Source organism: Filicampus tigris, chromosome 19 (assembly GCF_054856515.1).
Source record: "Filicampus tigris isolate MCC_2025a chromosome 19, RoL_Ftig_1.0, whole genome shotgun sequence".
Taxonomy (NCBI): Eukaryota; Metazoa; Chordata; class Actinopteri; order Syngnathiformes; family Syngnathidae; genus Filicampus; species Filicampus tigris.
The window spans coordinates 3,994,970-4,012,849 of NC_141235.1; the positions used below are offsets into that span (position 1 = coordinate 3,994,970).

At 43.3% G+C, this 17,880-nt stretch overlaps 3 protein-coding genes across 6 annotated transcripts; 2 read left to right on the top strand and 1 right to left on the bottom strand.

Moving 5' to 3' along the window:
* Positions 1-434: 434 nt before the first annotated feature.
* Positions 435-4,471, bottom strand: pkmyt1 (protein kinase, membrane associated tyrosine/threonine 1). Its single transcript, XM_086016898.1, has 8 exons — positions 4,367-4,471; positions 3,116-3,521; positions 2,612-2,849; positions 2,234-2,501; positions 2,040-2,143; positions 1,758-1,930; positions 1,385-1,599; positions 435-1,036 (listed from the first exon to the last, which is right to left on the bottom strand). Exons 2-8 carry the CDS (start codon positions 3,485-3,487, stop codon positions 706-708), a joined length of 1,701 nt encoding a protein of 566 aa, XP_085873024.1. The 5' UTR covers positions 3,488-3,521; positions 4,367-4,471; the 3' UTR covers positions 435-705.
* A 148-nt stretch (positions 4,472-4,619) lies between these two features.
* Positions 4,620-7,320, top strand: LOC147128946 (elongin-B). Its single transcript, XM_086017597.1, has 4 exons — positions 4,620-4,811; positions 5,583-5,717; positions 5,803-5,911; positions 6,443-7,320. Exons 1-4 carry the CDS (start codon positions 4,809-4,811, stop codon positions 6,553-6,555), a joined length of 360 nt encoding a protein of 119 aa, XP_085873723.1. The 5' UTR covers positions 4,620-4,808; the 3' UTR covers positions 6,556-7,320.
* Positions 7,321-8,747: 1,427 nt separating this feature from the next.
* LOC147128947 (transforming growth factor beta-1-induced transcript 1 protein-like) lies at positions 8,748-17,860 on the top strand. Of its 4 annotated transcripts, none has more exons than XM_086017583.1 (12): positions 8,748-8,891; positions 11,043-11,093; positions 11,425-11,573; positions 12,607-12,662; positions 12,757-12,905; positions 13,033-13,102; positions 13,260-13,344; positions 13,757-13,996; positions 14,158-14,331; positions 14,762-14,843; positions 15,413-15,561; positions 16,244-17,860. In XM_086017583.1, the coding sequence occupies exons 1-12, from the start codon at positions 8,786-8,788 to the stop codon at positions 16,508-16,510; spliced, it is 1,578 nt and encodes a 525-aa protein (XP_085873709.1). In that variant the 5' UTR covers positions 8,748-8,785; the 3' UTR covers positions 16,511-17,860. The 4 variants fall into 4 exon arrangements, with proteins under 4 accessions (XP_085873709.1, XP_085873710.1, XP_085873711.1 ...); XM_086017584.1 differs by having other exon boundaries at positions 11,425-11,537; XM_086017585.1 differs by lacking the exon at positions 11,043-11,093 and having other exon boundaries at positions 8,773-8,891.
* Positions 17,861-17,880: the final 20 nt, after the last annotated feature.

A 17,880-nucleotide genomic window follows, 5' to 3' on the forward strand; every position in this document is an offset into this window, starting at 1 on the left:
GCAACAAAATTATTTAACCTTAAACCTGCTTATTACCCTAAGCCCAAGATGTACAAAGACACCAAAAATACTGTTATTAATCGTGTATTAACTTATGATTCATATAAGTTTCAAACAGTATGAAACCAATGTGGGATGAAGGGTGTTTATCTTGGTTGTTCTTCAGTTTGCAAGTTGAAACAAGTCAGTTGGCTGGAACAGAATGGGGAAACAATTTTGAACCTGAAATTGGCGAAGGCTTGGCTTAATGCATGTGAAATCATTTTGTTACTTTATGAATGAATGTTACTGCAGATGACATTCATTTGTTGCAGAAGTTGTTCAGCAAAGTATCTGTTCTGTTGATATTGCGTGAGTATAGTTGACAGGCAAAAGTGAAACAAACGGGTAACTACGTATTATTTGCGTAAATTGGCCCTTTACACACTCACTGGTGAAGTTGAAAAAGTCCATCAACACTTTAATCTTTTTGGGGGGGGAAACACAAGAAGCACACATGAAACAATAAATCTCAATATTCAACAATACTCAACAAATAATTACACTCATAGTACACAAACCATGCTTCAAAGTGATTACCCATCATTCGCAAGCACATTAAGGAAAGAAACGGCAGAAATAGTGCATTCATGCAAGAAGTAAACTTGTTATATTTGAACACTAGGTCCAATGCAGTCCCAAAATACAGTCAGTCAGTCTGCCAAGTCACGGCTGTCCCTCCACGACGATTTCCTCAAAGAGATACAGCAGGTTTTTTGGCCCGAAGCCGGGTTGGTCGTCTGAGCAACTCCGGTTGCGATTGCGTCGCTGCGAAGATCGTCTGCCCTGCCTGGAGTCCAGACGGTCAGTGTGACTTGGGGTGTAAGAGGTGTGCGTGTGTGATGTGTAGCAGTCACTGGAGTGGGCGTTGGAAGGCCCCCGGGCTTCGTTCGACGGGGACCAGTCAAACGGATCCAGGAGAGGACTCCGGTCAACATAATTCGAGGAACATCTGAGAGGAGTGGACGTGCTTTTCAAATCCAGAGTGGATTTCATCCTGTTGGAGGAGAGCGAAAGGTTAAAAGACCTTCAAATAAGAGAAATTCAAACTCCTAAAAATAAATAAACACACACAAAAAAAAAATCAGTTGATTTTTACAATTTTGTCTCCATTGAAAAGTTAAACAAATACTAAAGGCCAAAATATTATAAAACATTTTTTATACATTTTAAAGGAACAAAAAAGAAGTGTATCTAATCATTATTAGGACCGAACGATTTTGAAAAAATGTCTAACTGCTATTTGTTTTCCTCAATATTGCGATTGTGATTTAATAATATGCCGTTTTTTCAAGGTCCAGCGAATAGCGCAGGATAGGTTCACCGAACCGCAAATTATGCTGACCTGTCCGAGACTCTTGGGGAATCCTCCGGTCCCACGGATTCCACCGGGAACGCCCCGTCGTCCTCTGAGCTGTCAGCGTGCAAGGCGGGGAGGGGCAACGTTGCCTCCCAGTCCCAGTTCTCTTTGGGAGGAGTGCAGGGCGCCGGCTTGCTCCAGCCGGGGAAGATCGGCAGGTAAAGAGAAGAGAAAAGTCGACGGCCAAAGCCTACCACCATCTTACAGTAGAAACAAAGCCAAACAGCAGGACATGCAATATTAAAGTAAAAATTAAACAAATACATTTTCTATAGCCCTTATCGTCATTATTCAGCACCGTAAGGCAGACCTGCTAGCCACCAGGGCAAATCAACAGTCGTAAATCCTACCAAATTACCTGGCAGAAGAAGGCCAAAGTCAGCATGGTTTCTGTGAAAATAAGGTAAGTGCGTCGCTTCCATCTGTGTTTTCTCACTGCGGGCAGAACAAGAAGCTCCGGCACTGTTGGCCTGTCAGAAGGCACTGGAGAAAGCATCATCTGAAGAACTTTCTGAAGGTCTGTTGAAAGCCCTGCACAAACAAATGTGACATGTAATTAGGATTCATCTTGAATAATGACAAATTACAACCACATCTGAGAAAAGAAAAAAAAAAAAAGACTATAAAACGTATAACCTACCCCTCGCGACTTCAGGGAGGCGCCCGTGTCTAAGTTGCTGCCAGCCCTCTCCACCATTGGGGACCTCAATATTACACGCAAGCTCCAGAATGGAAACACCCAAACTAAAAAGTAAACCATAAAGTGATTTTACGTACTCCATAACGCAACAAAAGTGTGACTTATCTTATTGGTGATATTGAGTATTTTTGTACCTGAAAACATCTGCAGCGGGTCCATACTCCCCCCGTAGGAGCTCAGGAGCCATGTACCTGGGATCCCCTCCGGGGTCATCTTCTCTCAATTTCTCTAAGCTGCTCTCTTTGAGTTCCAGCAGAAGGCCAAAGTCACCCAGTTTGAGGCGCCCGGAGGCCGTCACCAGCACGTTGGCGGGCTTCAGGTCCATGTGAACGAAACTGCGAGAGTGCAGGTGGTCCAGCGCCGAGAGGAGGTCGCACAAGTACCACCATGCTGCACGCTCATCTGTCAAGCGGGAGGAGAACGCACACACACTACTAAATACTATTACTACTAAACAACGTGCAAATAGTTTGTCAAACGTGAAACGTGGAAATGGTCTCTATGGTCCCTACCGTTACCAGGAGTCTGGCTCTCTGCATGGAGCAGCAAACTGGTGTGACACAGTTCTGTCTGGATGAACAGCCGACCGCACTCCTCCCAGGCGGCGACCAAGTTGAGGATGTGGGGGTGCGGGCAGACACGCTCGTGGTTCCTTGCCTCCCTCACCTTGCGGTTCCTGTCATTGTTGCCCCTGTAGCGATTGAGCGAGCGTTTGACAGCATACAAGCGGCCATCCTTGTTATTTTGAACCTAGGAAAGAAAAGCGGATGACGGAATTGCGTTCGGTGTCAAATGAATGCAGTTTTAACTCTGAAGATGATCATCTAAATAGATATGTTGTACTTTTTAAAAAAAAAATTTATTTTGCTATGAATATTTTTTTTTTGTGTTGTCCGTTCTTGATTTGGATTTCGTCGATTGGTGAGTTTGAGTCACATCTGTTAGTGTGAAGCTGTAGACCGATATTTTAACTTCTTGAGGTTCCACTTTATGTCGACCACCCCCACCGCACTCACCTTGTAGACTTCACCAAAGGAACCCCTTCCCAGAAGGCCCAATGTAGTGAAGCACTGATTGAAATACGACTGTTGCTTTTTGGGGTCGTATACAGACTTCAGAGGGGGTGACTGGCTGAGAGAACAAGACAGGGGCGTCCAGGGGGACGCTTTTTGGGGGAAGAAGCGGCTCACAGAGAGAGACTCCTTACAAGGCGCCAGCGGTGGCAGAGAGCGCGACAGGTGATCAGGGGAGGAGACGGAGGAGTTGGACGCGGACGAAGAGGAGAAGGGGTGGCGGCGCTTTTTCAAGGAGAACGACTGCTCCGCGTGGGCAAAGTGGGTTGGGAGCGGGAGAACTCTGGTCACTGTGGTATCCACGCTTAGTGACATTATGCCTTCAGCTCCTTTCTTTGCAGTCAATGATCTGTAACAGTGCACAAAAGCAAACGTCCTGTGAATTTTAAAACAATACAATGTGGACACTGGACAGTGTTTTTAAATTTGATTGAGGAAACAAATATTAATCAAGCCAGCACGGTTGAAGGGTGGACAGCACGTCGGAAGGGTGGACAGCACGTCTCACTCACAGTTATGCAATTCGGGGTTTGAACATGCAAACTCCTCAAAAGAAGAAAGCCGGAGCCAAGATTCCTAACCTGAACCATAAAAACCAAATACCAAATAAATGAAAATAATAAAAGGTACAATTTTAAGCGATTGATTGGCAAAGTGCATTTGACATGCTAATGCACCTTGCCAGACAGGTTATTTAATTGATGTCTGCTGTATGTAACAAGGAAGCAGGTCAATGCTACTTGCATCACTGGTATTGATGCTGGAACACCTAGTATTGATACTGGAATCTGCAGGCACCAAAACAGACATATTTGGTATTCAAACACGTGCAGATTTTACATAAAAGAGTAAATGTCAGAACCGATTAGACAGTACTCATACTCCAAGTCCCCCATCTGGTAAAATGAAGATCAAAGATGCTTTCCCATAGGTTGCAACTGCTTGAACTACAGGTACATACCCAAATCTAATGCAAAAAAAGGATATCGCTTCTGTTCACGAAGAAAGCATGTCAATAATTCCAAAATGTAACTATGATCTGAATTTGGGACTAAAAAAATGCAACAGAGACGTTAGGAACATTCCCCCGCGCCAGCTCGTTGACGTGCAAAGTTAAGATTTTAGTCCCCACATAAACGCAAATAACCCTTTACGGTCCTTCAAGTGTGTGTACAAATTAACATTTATACTGACCATAATCCCGCATGAATATGAAAAGAACGTATTCCAAACAAACGGAGGTGCCCACCCAGTCTTGCTAAATCAGTCGATCAAGTTGTTAAGTGACGTAGTCGTGTTTTTATGAGTCCCACTAGAATTCTCGGTAGGACACTCTCAGCTGCTTTATGATTGGCTGGAAGACACGGTCTAGTGCAATATAATTGGCTTGCAGCAGCCAATCGTTGTGGTAGCAGGGCGTGTCCTGCCTAGAACCGCAGTGGGGTTAGATGTGGTCAACACACGATGCTAGCTCGCGCCAAATTCTGAAATAAAATATACGTACGGACGCGCACCGGCGTTTCGTGAATATAACGTACATATTTAATTTGCCGTAAAGCCGCGCAGGCGCAGTGACTCCGGGGCTTCTGCTGCACTACTGGGCTGGCGCATCGGGCTAGCTACCTGATCACTTGAGATGGTAATTGGGTTATTTTAATCACTTTTTTTTGTCATTCGAGTCTGTTATTAGATCACGGAGATTAATCTTCATTGGCCGCTATCAAAATTGTGACGCTGTTGACGATTAAAAAGGGCGATTTAGGTCTTTAATAGCGGTCTTATGCTAAATTTGCTATGCTAGCTTCGGGCTTCCCATTTACAAAGATAGCGAGGTAACTTAGCCCGGCTAACCTTGGGGGTGATGTCATTTGAGTCGAGTTAAATACTTAACCGATGAAAATAGAGTCAAATAAAACGCCGGAGTTTATGTCTGCAGTTAGTAACCATCACCCCCTAAAGATGGTTTTTTTTTGTATATTTGTGAGCTGATTGTCAGCATTTAGCGATTGGAATAATGCCAGAAAGTCTGGTGCTTTCCGGAAATCTGATGAATATCCTACTCTATTTATAATTAGAGTGCTCGCAAACGCATTTGGCTTACTTAATTTCTTATTTGAAGACACTGTCAACTTTGCTTTCGCAACAAACTCTCTAGGATCAGCATAACTTCTTATCTGCAAACATTGCATAAAATATATTGTGAAATATACGTTTTTGGGGGGGGTTATATGACTGATAACTGAACAAAAATCTTTATTGGTGTATTTATGTATCTATTCTAAAATGTCGTATGATTCATTTGAATGCCATTAGAGAAAAAATGTGTCACTTTCATTTCCTTTTATAATCACTCTGTCGTTATCAGGCTCCAACCTTGTCGCCTTTTTAGTCTCATTTGTCCTCATTTCAGGATGTGTTCTTAATGATCCGGCGTCACAAGACCACCATCTTCACAGATGCCAAGGAGTCCACCACAGTCTACGAACTAAAGCGTATTGTCGAGGGAATTCTCAAGCGGCCACCTGAGGATCAGCGGCTCTACAAAGTGAATTGACCGCCTTTCCTCATCTTAAATAACATATTAAAGCTGCAAAAGAATTTGCCGACTGATTTCCGTTGTGACTTCACAGGACGACCAGTTGCTAGAGGACAGCAAAACTCTGGGAGACAGCGGATTCACCAACCAGACTGCCAGACCACAGGCACCGGCTACAGTTGGTCTGGCTTTTCGAATCAGTGGTATGTTTGTTAGCAGCAAGAAAATTAGGAGGAATCTTAGGGAGAAATGAGAGAGTCCTAACAGCTGAAACACAGAAAAGTGAAGAGATGTACTGGAATCTTCCTGCCTGGGGGGGGCCTAACTCCATTCTTTGTCCACCAGCTTGTATTGGCTATTTATACAATGTTGCAATATTTACATTAGTACTTTTTTGTGTTCTGCAACAAGCTTTGCTCTCTTCCTGTTTAGTTTTGGTTTCAATTCCTATAACCTGTTTAGGCAGAAAAGAGTTGCACTGCATTTACTATTAAAAAAAGTTTGAATAGTTTTCTCACATGCTTGAAATACATTTAATTAAAACATTTTTAAAGTATTCCTTAATGCAGGCACAAAGGAAAAGTTTCACTAAGTCTGTGATAGTCCTTCTTCACAGAGAATTAAGACTATATGCCAGTTAGTGTTGTTAATTGATTGTCTACATGTGTTGCTATCGTTTGTGTTCCAACATTTTTTCTCTCCTGTGCTCCCCCCCCCCCCCCCCCATCCCTCAGATGAGATGTTTGAGCAGCTGCACATCGAGGCCTTCTCCAGCCCCCCAGAGCTACCCGATGTGATGAAGCCTCAGGACTCCGGTAGCACTGCCAACGAACAAGCGGTGCAGTGATGCGCGCCCCCTCCGCCAGGCGACGCAATTGTGGAAGTAGGGTGTGGGTGGGGGGCGTCTGGATTAACTGCAGTGAAGAAGTAGTGGGGTGGAGGATATGTAGTGTCATTTCAGTTGATGAACGGGGACATTGTGGGCAACCGCGCCCGTCTATGTTACCTTCATGCTATCATCGCAGCACACCCCTTCCTCCCAATTGGCTTCACTTGTCAGGTTTTTAGGTAAATAATGATTTCCGCTTGGGTTTTGCTCCTTGGTTTGGAGAGTGTGAATGTGTGTGCGTGTGTGTGACTTATTCTAATTATTTTCATTAATATTTTTGGAAAAAGTGAAAGTGTAGTAGTCCTTTTTAGAAGTAACCTGCATGGGTAAGGAGTGTGGTCTGTAAATGGGCAAACTGCATGACCCGAGGGCTTTATCTTCACACAAACGGATGAACATGTTCTAGTTTCCTTACGTCATGTCTTCCAATTATGTTCGTCTGAGTTCTTGTGTCCTACCAGGAAAATCATTTTGTTGAAGTTATTGTCATTTGATTTTTTTGTTTTGTGCGCGTGTCGTCACTATGTCACTGCTTTGTACATTTCCTGAGACCAAAGGCGGGTACCTCTCGGACACCAGAGAAAAGTTCTTTTCGGAGATTTTTTGCCACAAACTTCTGGAAATTGTTCCGTCACACGTCATCCTTTTTGGCACCTTTCCCCACGAAAATACCCTGTAACTGTGAGCTTGCTTAATTAAAGGTTTTCCATTTTTGTTTTTTTACACTTCTGTCTTTTTTTGCCCTCAAATATTTTACAAGCGGAACACTCAACAGTAAGCGCAAAGAGGTGTGTAATAGAATTGATCTTTTTTTCTAGAGCATTTGGTCACAGGTGGGCCGGAGTAAATCGCAGCTGACTTTGACCTCCATTTTCAAAAGCAGTAGTAGGGAACTGTTTTCTTATCAGGGATTGTTTCGGTTTTTATAAAGTCCACTTAGGGCCATGCTAAATTTATGAATGGAAAAAAAAAAAAAGTAATTTGCAGGTGAAATTAGGCTTTCAGAGCACCTCTCAATGTTTGTTTTTTAGACTTACATGACAGGCTGAATCAAATGTTCTCCCCACCCACCAAGATGTTAAAATAAAGCTGGGATTGTCTTTTTAAAGGAAAATTAAAAAATGTAATGTGGTTTATGACCAATGTGTAAAGAGGTACTGTAAATCTCATTCATTAAAAACAAACAAGAAGGTATTATTACTAATCATGGTCATTTTACAAGTTCATATCATTTGTCTTGCAAAAAATCTGCATTTTTTTTTAATAAAAAAAATGAATTCATGTTTGGGTCATTCCATAATTTGAGGACAATTTACCTAGACACCAACTGCTGTATTTTTCATTTTAGTATTACTGTAATCACAGAAACCGCCAGGTTGCAAATAAGTGGTAATAGAGTATTTGCTCGTGTAGATGCGGTTAGCTGTTATGCTAGCTGGTCAAGAACAAACTTAACTATATAATAACAGAAAAAAGTAATGTCTTTTCCTGCTTGCTCCGTAGGATTACGTTGTATGTTTTTAATTTCCCAAAGTAAATACCACCCACCAAAAAACAATACTAGCTCTTCAAGTACCACCATTATGACTTAGAACATTCAAATGCAATAACGTATAGTAAGCATTTACGCACAACTAACTAATTTGTCAGTTGGTCATCAAGAGGGGGAAAAAACATTTCAGGGGTGCTCAAGTCAACTTTTTGGTATTTTGAATATTTTTTAGAAGTCACTTTCTGTGGCTACAGTTACATTTAGTTTCATGACAACCTTAATTCACACAAGGCATATTTCTGTATTTTGTGCACGGACTCTTTGAAATTTAATGTATGGGGGGCGTCCGACTTGAAACCCTTAATTACTTCACGTGAAGACATAAATGCACGTTTTTCCTGACAGTAGTTTGTGCCGTTCGCATGCAGTACAGTACCACTTAAATCCAATTTGTCTCTCTCGCAGACCGGGAATGTCTCTCGACAACCAGTCATGTAGTGACGTCATGTGTCCAGGGAATGCGGGCTGGGAACCGCATTCTTTTTTTTCCTCCTCCCTCCCTCCCTTCAGTTAACGCCTTCCCGACTGCGAGGAGGCATTACACAGGAAGAGGGAAGGAGTAAGTAAAAAAAAAAAAAAAAAAAAAAAGACGGGACGCCCTCCTCCTCTTCCTCCTGTGTGGGCGAATAACGGTGCATGAGAAGTTATTCCAGCCAGACAATAACGCCAGTCCATATTACACACACACACACACGCACGCACACAGGAGCCAAGCTGGGGTGTTCCACCATGGAGGATTTGGGTAAGTCGTCAGTGTGTGTTGCTCTTTTAAAGCTGTGGAAGGGGATCTGTATTTTGGGCTGTCCTGCAGGAAATTAGCTCTGTGCTGGCGCTGGTTGCCTGATTTTTTTTTCTTCCACCCACTACCATGTAAGACAGCAATGTTGTGTGTAACGGAAGAAAGTTGGAGTCCAATGATGGCTTGTGATCACTCTCATCCAGCCAGTCTTCTTTGTCTTGTGGAACTCTGTGGCGCGTGCGCACGCTCTTAATGTTTGCAAATGACAGTAGGATGGATTTGAAAAAGCTCTGAATTGATAAAGTCTCATTTTCCAAAAGCCACAAGACACTTCCTCTTGTTCCCGAAAAGCATAATGAGAAGGTGTGGACTGGGGAGGACTGTGCCCGCAAATAGCCCAAGGCCGTTGCTACTACTTCGCTCAACAATAACCCACGAAGCTCTATGAGAATGGAAATAGGTCTTTTTTATTATTTTTGCGCTATTGTCAATGTTCCCATTGAGTCTGCTATTCGGGGTGCCACAAGGATGCAACCAAGCAAAACTCAGCACATCTGGATTAGATTGGCCAGTCAGGCTGGCTCGTAGTGGCCATGTTTGGTCCACTTTATGCGCTTTTCCCCCCAAATATGTATTGTCGTAAGTTAATGTGTTGAGAGAGGAAGCTGGTAGCAGCAGCCAAGACAAACAATTTGGATGGGCCCACTCTAAATATGGGCATAATTCCCTTTGGGAGAATTTTACCTCCTTATATGTGCAGACTGAGTGTGTGTAAGAGGGAGGGGGGCCGGGGGGGGGAGTTGTAGATTATGCACATGATCCTCGCCACACACTCGTGCCAGGACTGTGAATCATCCTGGGAAGATGAGCAATGGCGGGAAGAATGCTGTTTATATTGAACACCTCACAAATGATTTTTTTTTTTTTTTTACATTTAAAATGCAATAATAGGGCTCATATTTATAAATTCGTTATGTTTCAACCTTCAAGCGGAAGTCAACACGAGCATATTTTTTTCAAGCGTGTGTTCCCAGCAGGCCCACTAGTTGAAACGTGGCATTCTGATTAATTTTGCGTTTGTGGAATATAAATTAAGCGGCAAAATGCACTCGTTTTTAGCCATCGCTGTGGGCGGCCATTTTGACTTCTGTCGACTGAGAATGACATCACAACTGCTCACAACGACCAATCACGGCTGACCTGTTTTCTGAATCTGAACCGTGATTATTTACTTATTCCACAAATTCAATATTTATCAGAATGCCCTGTTTCACCTAGTGGGCTTTCATAGAACATATTTTTGAAAAAAAATGTTTGCATCGACTTACCCTTTAAATTACAACATGGAATAGGAATTATAATCCTTTTGATCCATTCAGACCCTGGGAAACGTGTAAAGATTGAGAACTATGTAGCACACTTTAGAGCGCCTCGTTGTCAGCCGTGAGCGCATTCACACGGAGGAAGAGGGAAGAACGAGAAAGACGACATAGTTTTTTTTGGTCCAACTAGACAGTCTTTGTGTGGACCAGGGCTTCGGGCTGGTGTGGACGCTTTAGAGCGCCTCGTTGTACAACTATTGATCAATATATGTTCAGGGAAAGAGGTTGTCATATTTAGAAAAAGGGGGGGAAAAAATGCGATTGCGGAAAAGACTTTCTGCCAAAATGAAATGAACAAATACATTCAGCCCGCGGGCCTTGAGTTGATCACCTGCGTTCGAGACCATCGCGGCATTAAAGCCGCATAAATAAGCAAAAAATGCTGATGCAATGTCTGCAGGCTAACGTCGCTACTGATGTGCTTTTCTAAAAAATAAAAAAAAAAGCGGAGAACGACATTATTTATGAAGGCTTCAAATGTTCAAGAACTAATGCAGAGCAGCGAGCTTGTAATGAATCAATAGGAGACACGAAGCGCATGATGTCATGCGGTTGCAAAGCTAAAAGCATGTGTGAGCGTGTGTGAGCGTGTGTGTGCGTGGGGGGGTGGGGGGGGGGTGAATGGAAATACAAAATGGACTGCCAAACACTCTTCCTCCTCTGCATCCTTTCCATGCTGGCATGTGTGGACTGCTGAAAATATTTGTGAAGCCTTCGAAGTGGCTCCGCGCTGTTTGGTATGAGGTTGTGAAGCTGTCTCGTTTCTCCTCAGGAGTGCCTGAGCCACTTAACTACCCTCTCAGTCCTCGTATTGTTGTCTTTGGTACGTAACTGTCTGTGCATGTCCTTCTTCTGCTGCATGTTATCTATCTGTGCTTATAATAGACATTTCTACCACCACGTCACAAGTACTTCCGGGTGGCAATAGCTCCGATGATGCCGGCTAGTCAACAAACCCTTACGTGTCATTTGACCAAGGCAGAGCGTTTGGAATAAAAAGTAACGTTGACAAAGTTTAAGTTCAGGTTAGTGGCAATCAATCGTGCTGCGCCACCCGGAGTTACCCTGGCGACTACAAACATTATGAGGAGGTCTGTACAGGCGCCATCCGTTTGCTGGAGCCTTCCGGTTTATAGTCCGTCTCTTGCACGCAGACGCCCTCCTTGCTGATTTGGAGAGCACCGGCTCCCCTCTCGCTCGTTGCCCGGTCCTCCTCACGTCAGATCCGCCAATACAGGCTGATCCGGCCATGCAGAACGCTGCCGAGGTGCGCCCACCGCCACCCGCCTACACCCCGCAGCAGGTACTGAATGAAGCCCGACTGCTTCCTGCCAGGGGTTTGGCCAGAGAAGAGCTCGGAATAATCTATTACGAATTGTACTCTGCTTTGGCTCATCGCACTTCATTTAATTCCTACCCAGACATGCTTTTTTGCCAAGGTCTTATATTGCAGCTGACGATGTATCCTCCAGTTGATCCCAAAGGTCTGGAAAATGATGTCACTTTTTTTTTTTTTTTTTTATATACTATACGCGTCATGAATCCTGACATTGCCCAGTCCAGAATTCCATTGAGGTTAGATCTTGCTCAGTTAAAGCGGAAGTCAACCCAAACATATTTTTTTCAAGAATATGTTTTATGCAGACACGCTAGTTGAAACAAGGCATTCTGATTAATATCGCGTTTGTGTAAAATGAGTTAAACAGCAAAATCCACTCGTTTTTAGCCATCTCAGGGGGCGGCAGTTTTGTCATTTCTGTCGACTGAAAATGACATCACAGATGCTCAGGGCTCAGCTAACAACCAATCATGGCTCAGCTTCATTAAACAGGTGAGCCGTGAGCAGTTGTGATGTCATTTTCAGTCGAGAGAAGTGACAAAATGGCCGCCCCCAGGCATAACAAAATGTAACATGACCTAGCATAACAGCATAATTTACTGTAATGTAACAATACAATACAATACAATATTATTTATACAGCGCATTTCATAACAGCTAGAGTTGTAACAAAGCACTTTAAAACATGATACAACAAAATGGAATCAATAAATTAACATAAAACACTACATACAATAGCGTAGCATAACACAGCATAACTTCATGTAACGTGAATGACTCAACATAACATAACTTGGCATAACCCAATGTAACATTTGTTTTTTTTTAGGTAGTGCGCAATAAGATTTTACTGAGGTAAAATATGTGCCTTGGCTCGATAAAGGTTAGGAATCACTGTTGTAGAGGATTGTAAATTAATAATTTATCACCCATGTACTGTATGTACATTTTTACTGCTCTGGGAATTCTTACACTTGATAATATCCTGTTGGCTCAGACGGTTTCCGCAGCCATGAAGTCCTCCCAAAATTCCAAACCGGACAAACTATACAGGTAATCCATTTTTTTTTCTCTCCGGCTGTCATGTGTTACTTAATGATTGCGCTACACACTCATGCGCTCGCTTCTTGTGTTATCGTTCTGACAGCACAGTGTGTAAATCCCGCTCTCCGCGCTCAGCTGATCCCCCTGCTCCTCCTCCTCCGGCCTTCTCCTCCTCCTCGCTGCTCGGAGGAGGTCTGAGTGAACTGGACCATCTGCTCCAGGAGCTGAACGCCACTCAGTTCAACATCACAGGTCAGCGCGCGCTCGCCGCTACAACAAGCCGGTTTTATCGAAAACGCTTGATACGCAGCCGAAGGTCCAACTTTCTAGTGCGGACAATTCACCCAATTCTTATCACATGTTGTCACATGTTTTCCAGATGAGATCCTGGCCCAGTTTCCTACTTCTAAGGATGACAAGATGAAGGATAAGGACTCCACCGTCTCCAAGTAACAACAAATTGAATGAATTTTATCGATTTGATTTCATTAGGAGGAACAGGCGACATAGCTGTTTCGAAAAACCGCTGATATAAACATTGTATTTATGGCATTTGATATGCTTGGTTCAACACACAGTTTATTGCAATTGCGTATTTTCTCTCAGCACTGCAAAGCCTTCAGCGACATCCGCCACGCTGGAGTTGGACAAACTGATGGCGTCTCTCTCAGACTTCCGTGTCCAAAGCACAGTAAGTGAAAAATAAGGCGATTGCGATTGCTGGAACGTCTGCTAGCTTCACGCTAACATACTGTGTAAAGCCAAACACCGTAGAAAGGCAAATTGACCTGCTCGAGACAGCTTCGGCTTCTTCGAGCCACAATGACCTTTAATTTGACCTCATGATGCATTCATTGTCATGTCACATTGCTTCGGGTCATAATCAGTCACCAGATTGTCCCTGGTGATAGCACTTTTAGTCTCTTGACTTTTGATATTTCAACAGTGCAAATGTCACCCACTTTTGGACTTTTACTCAAGTCCTGTGATCAGTCTACTCGGTGACTAAATTCTACCCAAAAGTTATTCTCTGGTCAAATATGTGCACGCTTTCAGATAGTTGATACATAAGACTGGAAAAATAAAAATGTTCCTGGCTTCAGCCGGCTCTGCCCGTTAGTCCAGTGATCATGACAACAACACCGACAAGCGCAGCAGTAACACCGCAGCAGCAGCAGCAGCAGCAGCAGCAGCAGCAGCAATCGGTGGTCCCTCCTCAAGCATCATCGGGCGGCTCGTTGGACAGCATGCTGGGCCTCCTCCAGTCCGACTTGAGCCGGCAAGGGGTTCAAACGTCCTCCAAAGGAAACTGTTCAGCCTGTCAGAAGCCGGTCGTGGGGCAGGTGAGCGCTCGCCGGCTACAACGTTTCAACTTAATCCAGAATTGAAGGAAGTCTTCCCTCTTAACGGTGAAATGACTTCAATGACTGAAAAGAGCCCTGTCGGCTCCTTTGAATTTTTGGGCGGAACGAACATTGGCCGTGTGACCGTTGCCCTCTCGCAGGTGGTGACGGCCCTGGGCAAGGTGTGGCACCCCGAGCACTTTGTGTGCACGGAATGCGAGACAGAGTTGGGCAGCCGCAATTTCTTCGAGAAGGACGGGCGGCCGTACTGCGAGTCTGACTACTTCACGCTCTTCTCCCCTCACTGCGCACACTGCAACAAGCCCATACTAAATGTAAGAGGCCTCTTTGCCTATTCTGGATCACCTTTCCACGGATTAGCAGCTTGACCTTTTCGTCATGGCGTCACACGTACTTCCGGGTGGCAATTTCATTTCAGCAGGTCAGTTGCTTCAAAAATAGACATGGTGGAAATTCAGGCCTAGCCAACATGATCATTGGGGCACTGGCCATTTTTTTGGCATTGCCACAGCAACGGGTCAGGGATCCCCTTCATAGGGCCCCCCGCAATTCAGATATCAATCGACACTGAAATGACATGTCGGGATTTGAGGATCTCCATAATGGGCGACCCCTACTATCCTAACTCTTACTAAAAGATAGCGGTACCAGTCACTCGATTTATGCCATCCGGAAGTACCCTTGGCGCCGATTGTTTAAAAACACTATGAAAAGGTCTAAAGATGTGTTTCATCACTCACTCAGAAAATGGTGACCGCCCTGGACAAGAACTGGCACCCCGAGTGCTTCTGCTGCGTCAAGTGCAGCAGCACGTTTGGCGAGGAAGGTAAATCGCGGCTTAGGTCAAAGTGCAGAAAACAGACACGAATAAAAGCAGAAGTATCGATTCAACTCAAATGATTTCTTTTTTATTGCTGGCTAGGGTTGGCACGCGCGTTTGCGCTGTCAAAACAACATGCTTTGACAAACAAAAAACAAGAACAAGAAGAAAAAATAAGAAACAAAATCACATGAGGAGTGTGTTACTTCATTTTAGCAAATTTATCTACCAATACAACAGAACAAAAATACTTGGCAATGTTTCCTAAATCAAGTAAACACACAGTAGCTACTAGCATAAAAAACAGCGTTATCTTAAACTATTGAAGAAAAAGATCACTACCATTAAAAAAAAAAAAAGTGACCAGTAACTAAATCTCCAATCCTTGTTGGTAAATAAAAAACAAGCATATTTTGCTTAAATTTGAGACATTTTCTCTTGTTTAGATTTGATGCTTTTGCTGTGAGCTAAGCTAGCGTTCGTAGCAAACTCCAACAGCGCACTGGCATCACCTATGTGGATGTTGCTTTCATCACTTGTGCTCCATCACAGTGTGGCAACGTTCTTGTTCTCAGGCTTCCACGACCGCGAGGGCCAGCAGTACTGCCAGCAGTGCTTCCTGACTTTGTTTGCCTCGCGCTGCCAAGGATGCAGCCAGCCCATCCTGGAAAACTACATCTCAGCCCTCAACTCTCTGTGGCACCCACAGTGCTTCGTCTGCAGGGTGAGTGTGCCGCATGCAGCGTTTATACACAAATCACAAACTTTTTTAGGATTTCGGTGGAAAATTCAGGGAGCTTTTAGGAAGTATTGCCGCCGATTTAAGAATATTCAGGCAACTATTAAGAAGGCGATAAGTATTTTTTGAGGTGGTACTTTGTGTAAAAGGTTTGAGACCCATATATGGAAAGAAAACAACCATTTTTGAATTTAAAAAAAAAAAAAAGTCCAAACATCTGTCAAATAAAATCAATATTTCATAAATGATCACGAATGACACTCACTTATACTGACAAGCAGATGCTTTGACGCCGAAGCGGAGCAGTACTTACTTTTTCAGTCTTCTGTCAATCTCTGAGCATCACTTTCAGGAATGTTGTCCCAAAGTTGCTGCGTGAGAGACCAGAATGCATCAGGCCTTTCACCACCCTTCTTTTGTTATCTCTAAACTTAATTTGAGAACAAACAAGTCAAATTAGCCCATTATAGTCTTCAGTGGCTCACGTAATAGCGGTCAAGAATGAAGGTCCACCCTTAAGCCCGTTTAGGAATCCAACTTTAGCTACTGCACTCATGATTCTCATGTGACTCCGCGTCCTGCTTGCCACTGTTTTTCAAAAGGATTTTTCTTAAAAAAAAAAAAAAGAACAAAAAAAAGGGAAAACGTCTTCTCGCCCACCCTGCAGGAGTGTTACAGCCCCTTCGTCAACGGCAGCTTCTTCGAGCACGAGGGCAAGCCGCTTTGCGAGGCCCACTACCATCAGTCGCGGGGCAGCGTGTGCCAGGCGTGCCAGCAGCCCATCCTAGGCCGCTGCGTCACCGCCATGGGGGCCAAGTTCCACCCCCACCACCTGGTGTGCCACTTCTGCCTCAAGCCGCTGAGCAAAGGCTGCTTCAAGGAGCAGGAGAACAAGCCCTACTGCCACCCGTGCTTCATCAAGCTCTTCGGCTGAGGATGCCGACCACCTCTTCCTCCTCTCCGTTGTTGTTGTTGTTCTGACATTTTGTACTGTGGCAATGAGGGTGGAGCTGGTCTCTTGCTTGCTTCGAAGAGTACAGTGAGCCCCTGCGAAAATCCCAGACTAATTGACACCCAACCAACACATTTTACAACTGCCTATAGATGCCACAAGATGGCAGCAGAGCACTTTTTTTCTATTCGAGAAAGCTATGGCCACGCTCAATGAAGCTCCTCCCTCACTTCAACATATTTCAAGGGCTGAAGGTGTCACTCCATGGCGCCAAAGCAGTACTTTTATATTCAACATGGATTCGAAAAATAGCAAATGGGGGAGTATTTCAGCTAATGTAATCATGGCACCAAGAGGGCACCAGAGCACTACATGAAGCTTCGCAATCACTTCAACATAGTTCCTTGGCACTGAGATGCCTAAGGATGGCGCCAAAGCAATATTTTTACATTAGCAATAATATATGACAATGCTTTGGCCTGAGCACAAAAGCAGCAAATGATGTTCCTCCTCTAAAATATGTGAATGTGCAGGGGAGCACTGTACTGAAATAAAAAGAACTCCAAATAATTTTCAATATTCAAAAAAGGGGACAGCACTTAGACCTTTTGGTGTGAAATACAACTGAAAGAAGTACAGTGTTAGAATTAGATCAGGGGTGGGCAAAGTATGTCCCGTGGCGCTGTTTTTAAAAATTTTTTTTAATGCTGCCAAGCATCAAGCATTTACATTAAGAGTCCTGTAATATTTTTACATTTATTTAGCCCTTTCTCTCTTGAGAAATTGGTTAAATAAAATAAATGTATTCATTTTTTGCATTTCATTTATCTCGTTAAATAATTGGTTGATTGATTTAGGGTTTAAATGATAAAATGATACACAAATGTTGCATCTTTTTTTTTACAATATTTTATATTTTTATGTTTTTGACACATCTAGGAATGATGTTACCCATCTGTCAAATGTTATGCACAACTTGAGCACAAGGTTGCCCACCCCTGAATTAAACAATAATAAACAATTGAAATAATGTTAAATATTTTTGTTACATGCTTGTATTGTTTACATAATGTGTTGATTCAATTGATTTTTATTATTTTTTACCAAAGATATTTTAAAAATATTGTGGGTTTTTTTTCTGAGAAGGAATTGTTGCTTTAAGTTTGAAGATCAAATAAATTGCTGCAGGTGTTTTTATGTTTGCCTTCACGTACAGTACATGTTGAGTAGGACCAATTAAGCTATCACACATTAGATTTCAGATCACAAATACTCTATGCACTTTGCCAAAAACTCTTCCAAAGAATAAAAAAAAAACACATTTTCACCATGTTTCATTTGTGTTTTCCTTT

What these genes read in the sequence shown, in the direction of transcription:
- pkmyt1 (XM_086016898.1), bottom strand. Translation starts at nt 3,487, where the DNA reads ATGTCACTAAGCGTGGATACCACAGTGACCAGAGTTCTCCCGCTCCCA. An exon ending in CCCGCTGCAGATGTTTTCAG is followed by an intron (nt 2,144 to 2,233) that starts GTACAAAAATAC and finishes TTTACTTTTTAG; the next exon opens with TTTGGGTGTTTCCATTCTGG. An exon ending in TCCCCAAGAGTCTCGGACAG is followed by an intron (nt 1,037 to 1,384) that starts GTCAGCATAATT and finishes CTCCTCCAACAG; the next exon opens with GATGAAATCCACTCTGGATT.
- LOC147128946 (XM_086017597.1), top strand. An exon ending in AGGATCAGCGGCTCTACAAA is followed by an intron (nt 5,718 to 5,802) that starts GTGAATTGACCG and finishes GTGACTTCACAG; the next exon opens with GACGACCAGTTGCTAGAGGA. An exon ending in TCTGGCTTTTCGAATCAGTG is followed by an intron (nt 5,912 to 6,442) that starts GTATGTTTGTTA and finishes CCCATCCCTCAG; the next exon opens with ATGAGATGTTTGAGCAGCTG.
- LOC147128947 (XM_086017583.1), top strand. Translation starts at nt 8,786, where the DNA reads ATGAGAAGTTATTCCAGCCAGACAATAACGCCAGTCCATATTACACAC. An exon ending in ACTTCCGTGTCCAAAGCACA is followed by an intron (nt 13,345 to 13,756) that starts GTAAGTGAAAAA and finishes TCCTGGCTTCAG; the next exon opens with CCGGCTCTGCCCGTTAGTCC. An exon ending in CACAGTGCTTCGTCTGCAGG is followed by an intron (nt 15,562 to 16,243) that starts GTGAGTGTGCCG and finishes CCCACCCTGCAG; the next exon opens with GAGTGTTACAGCCCCTTCGT.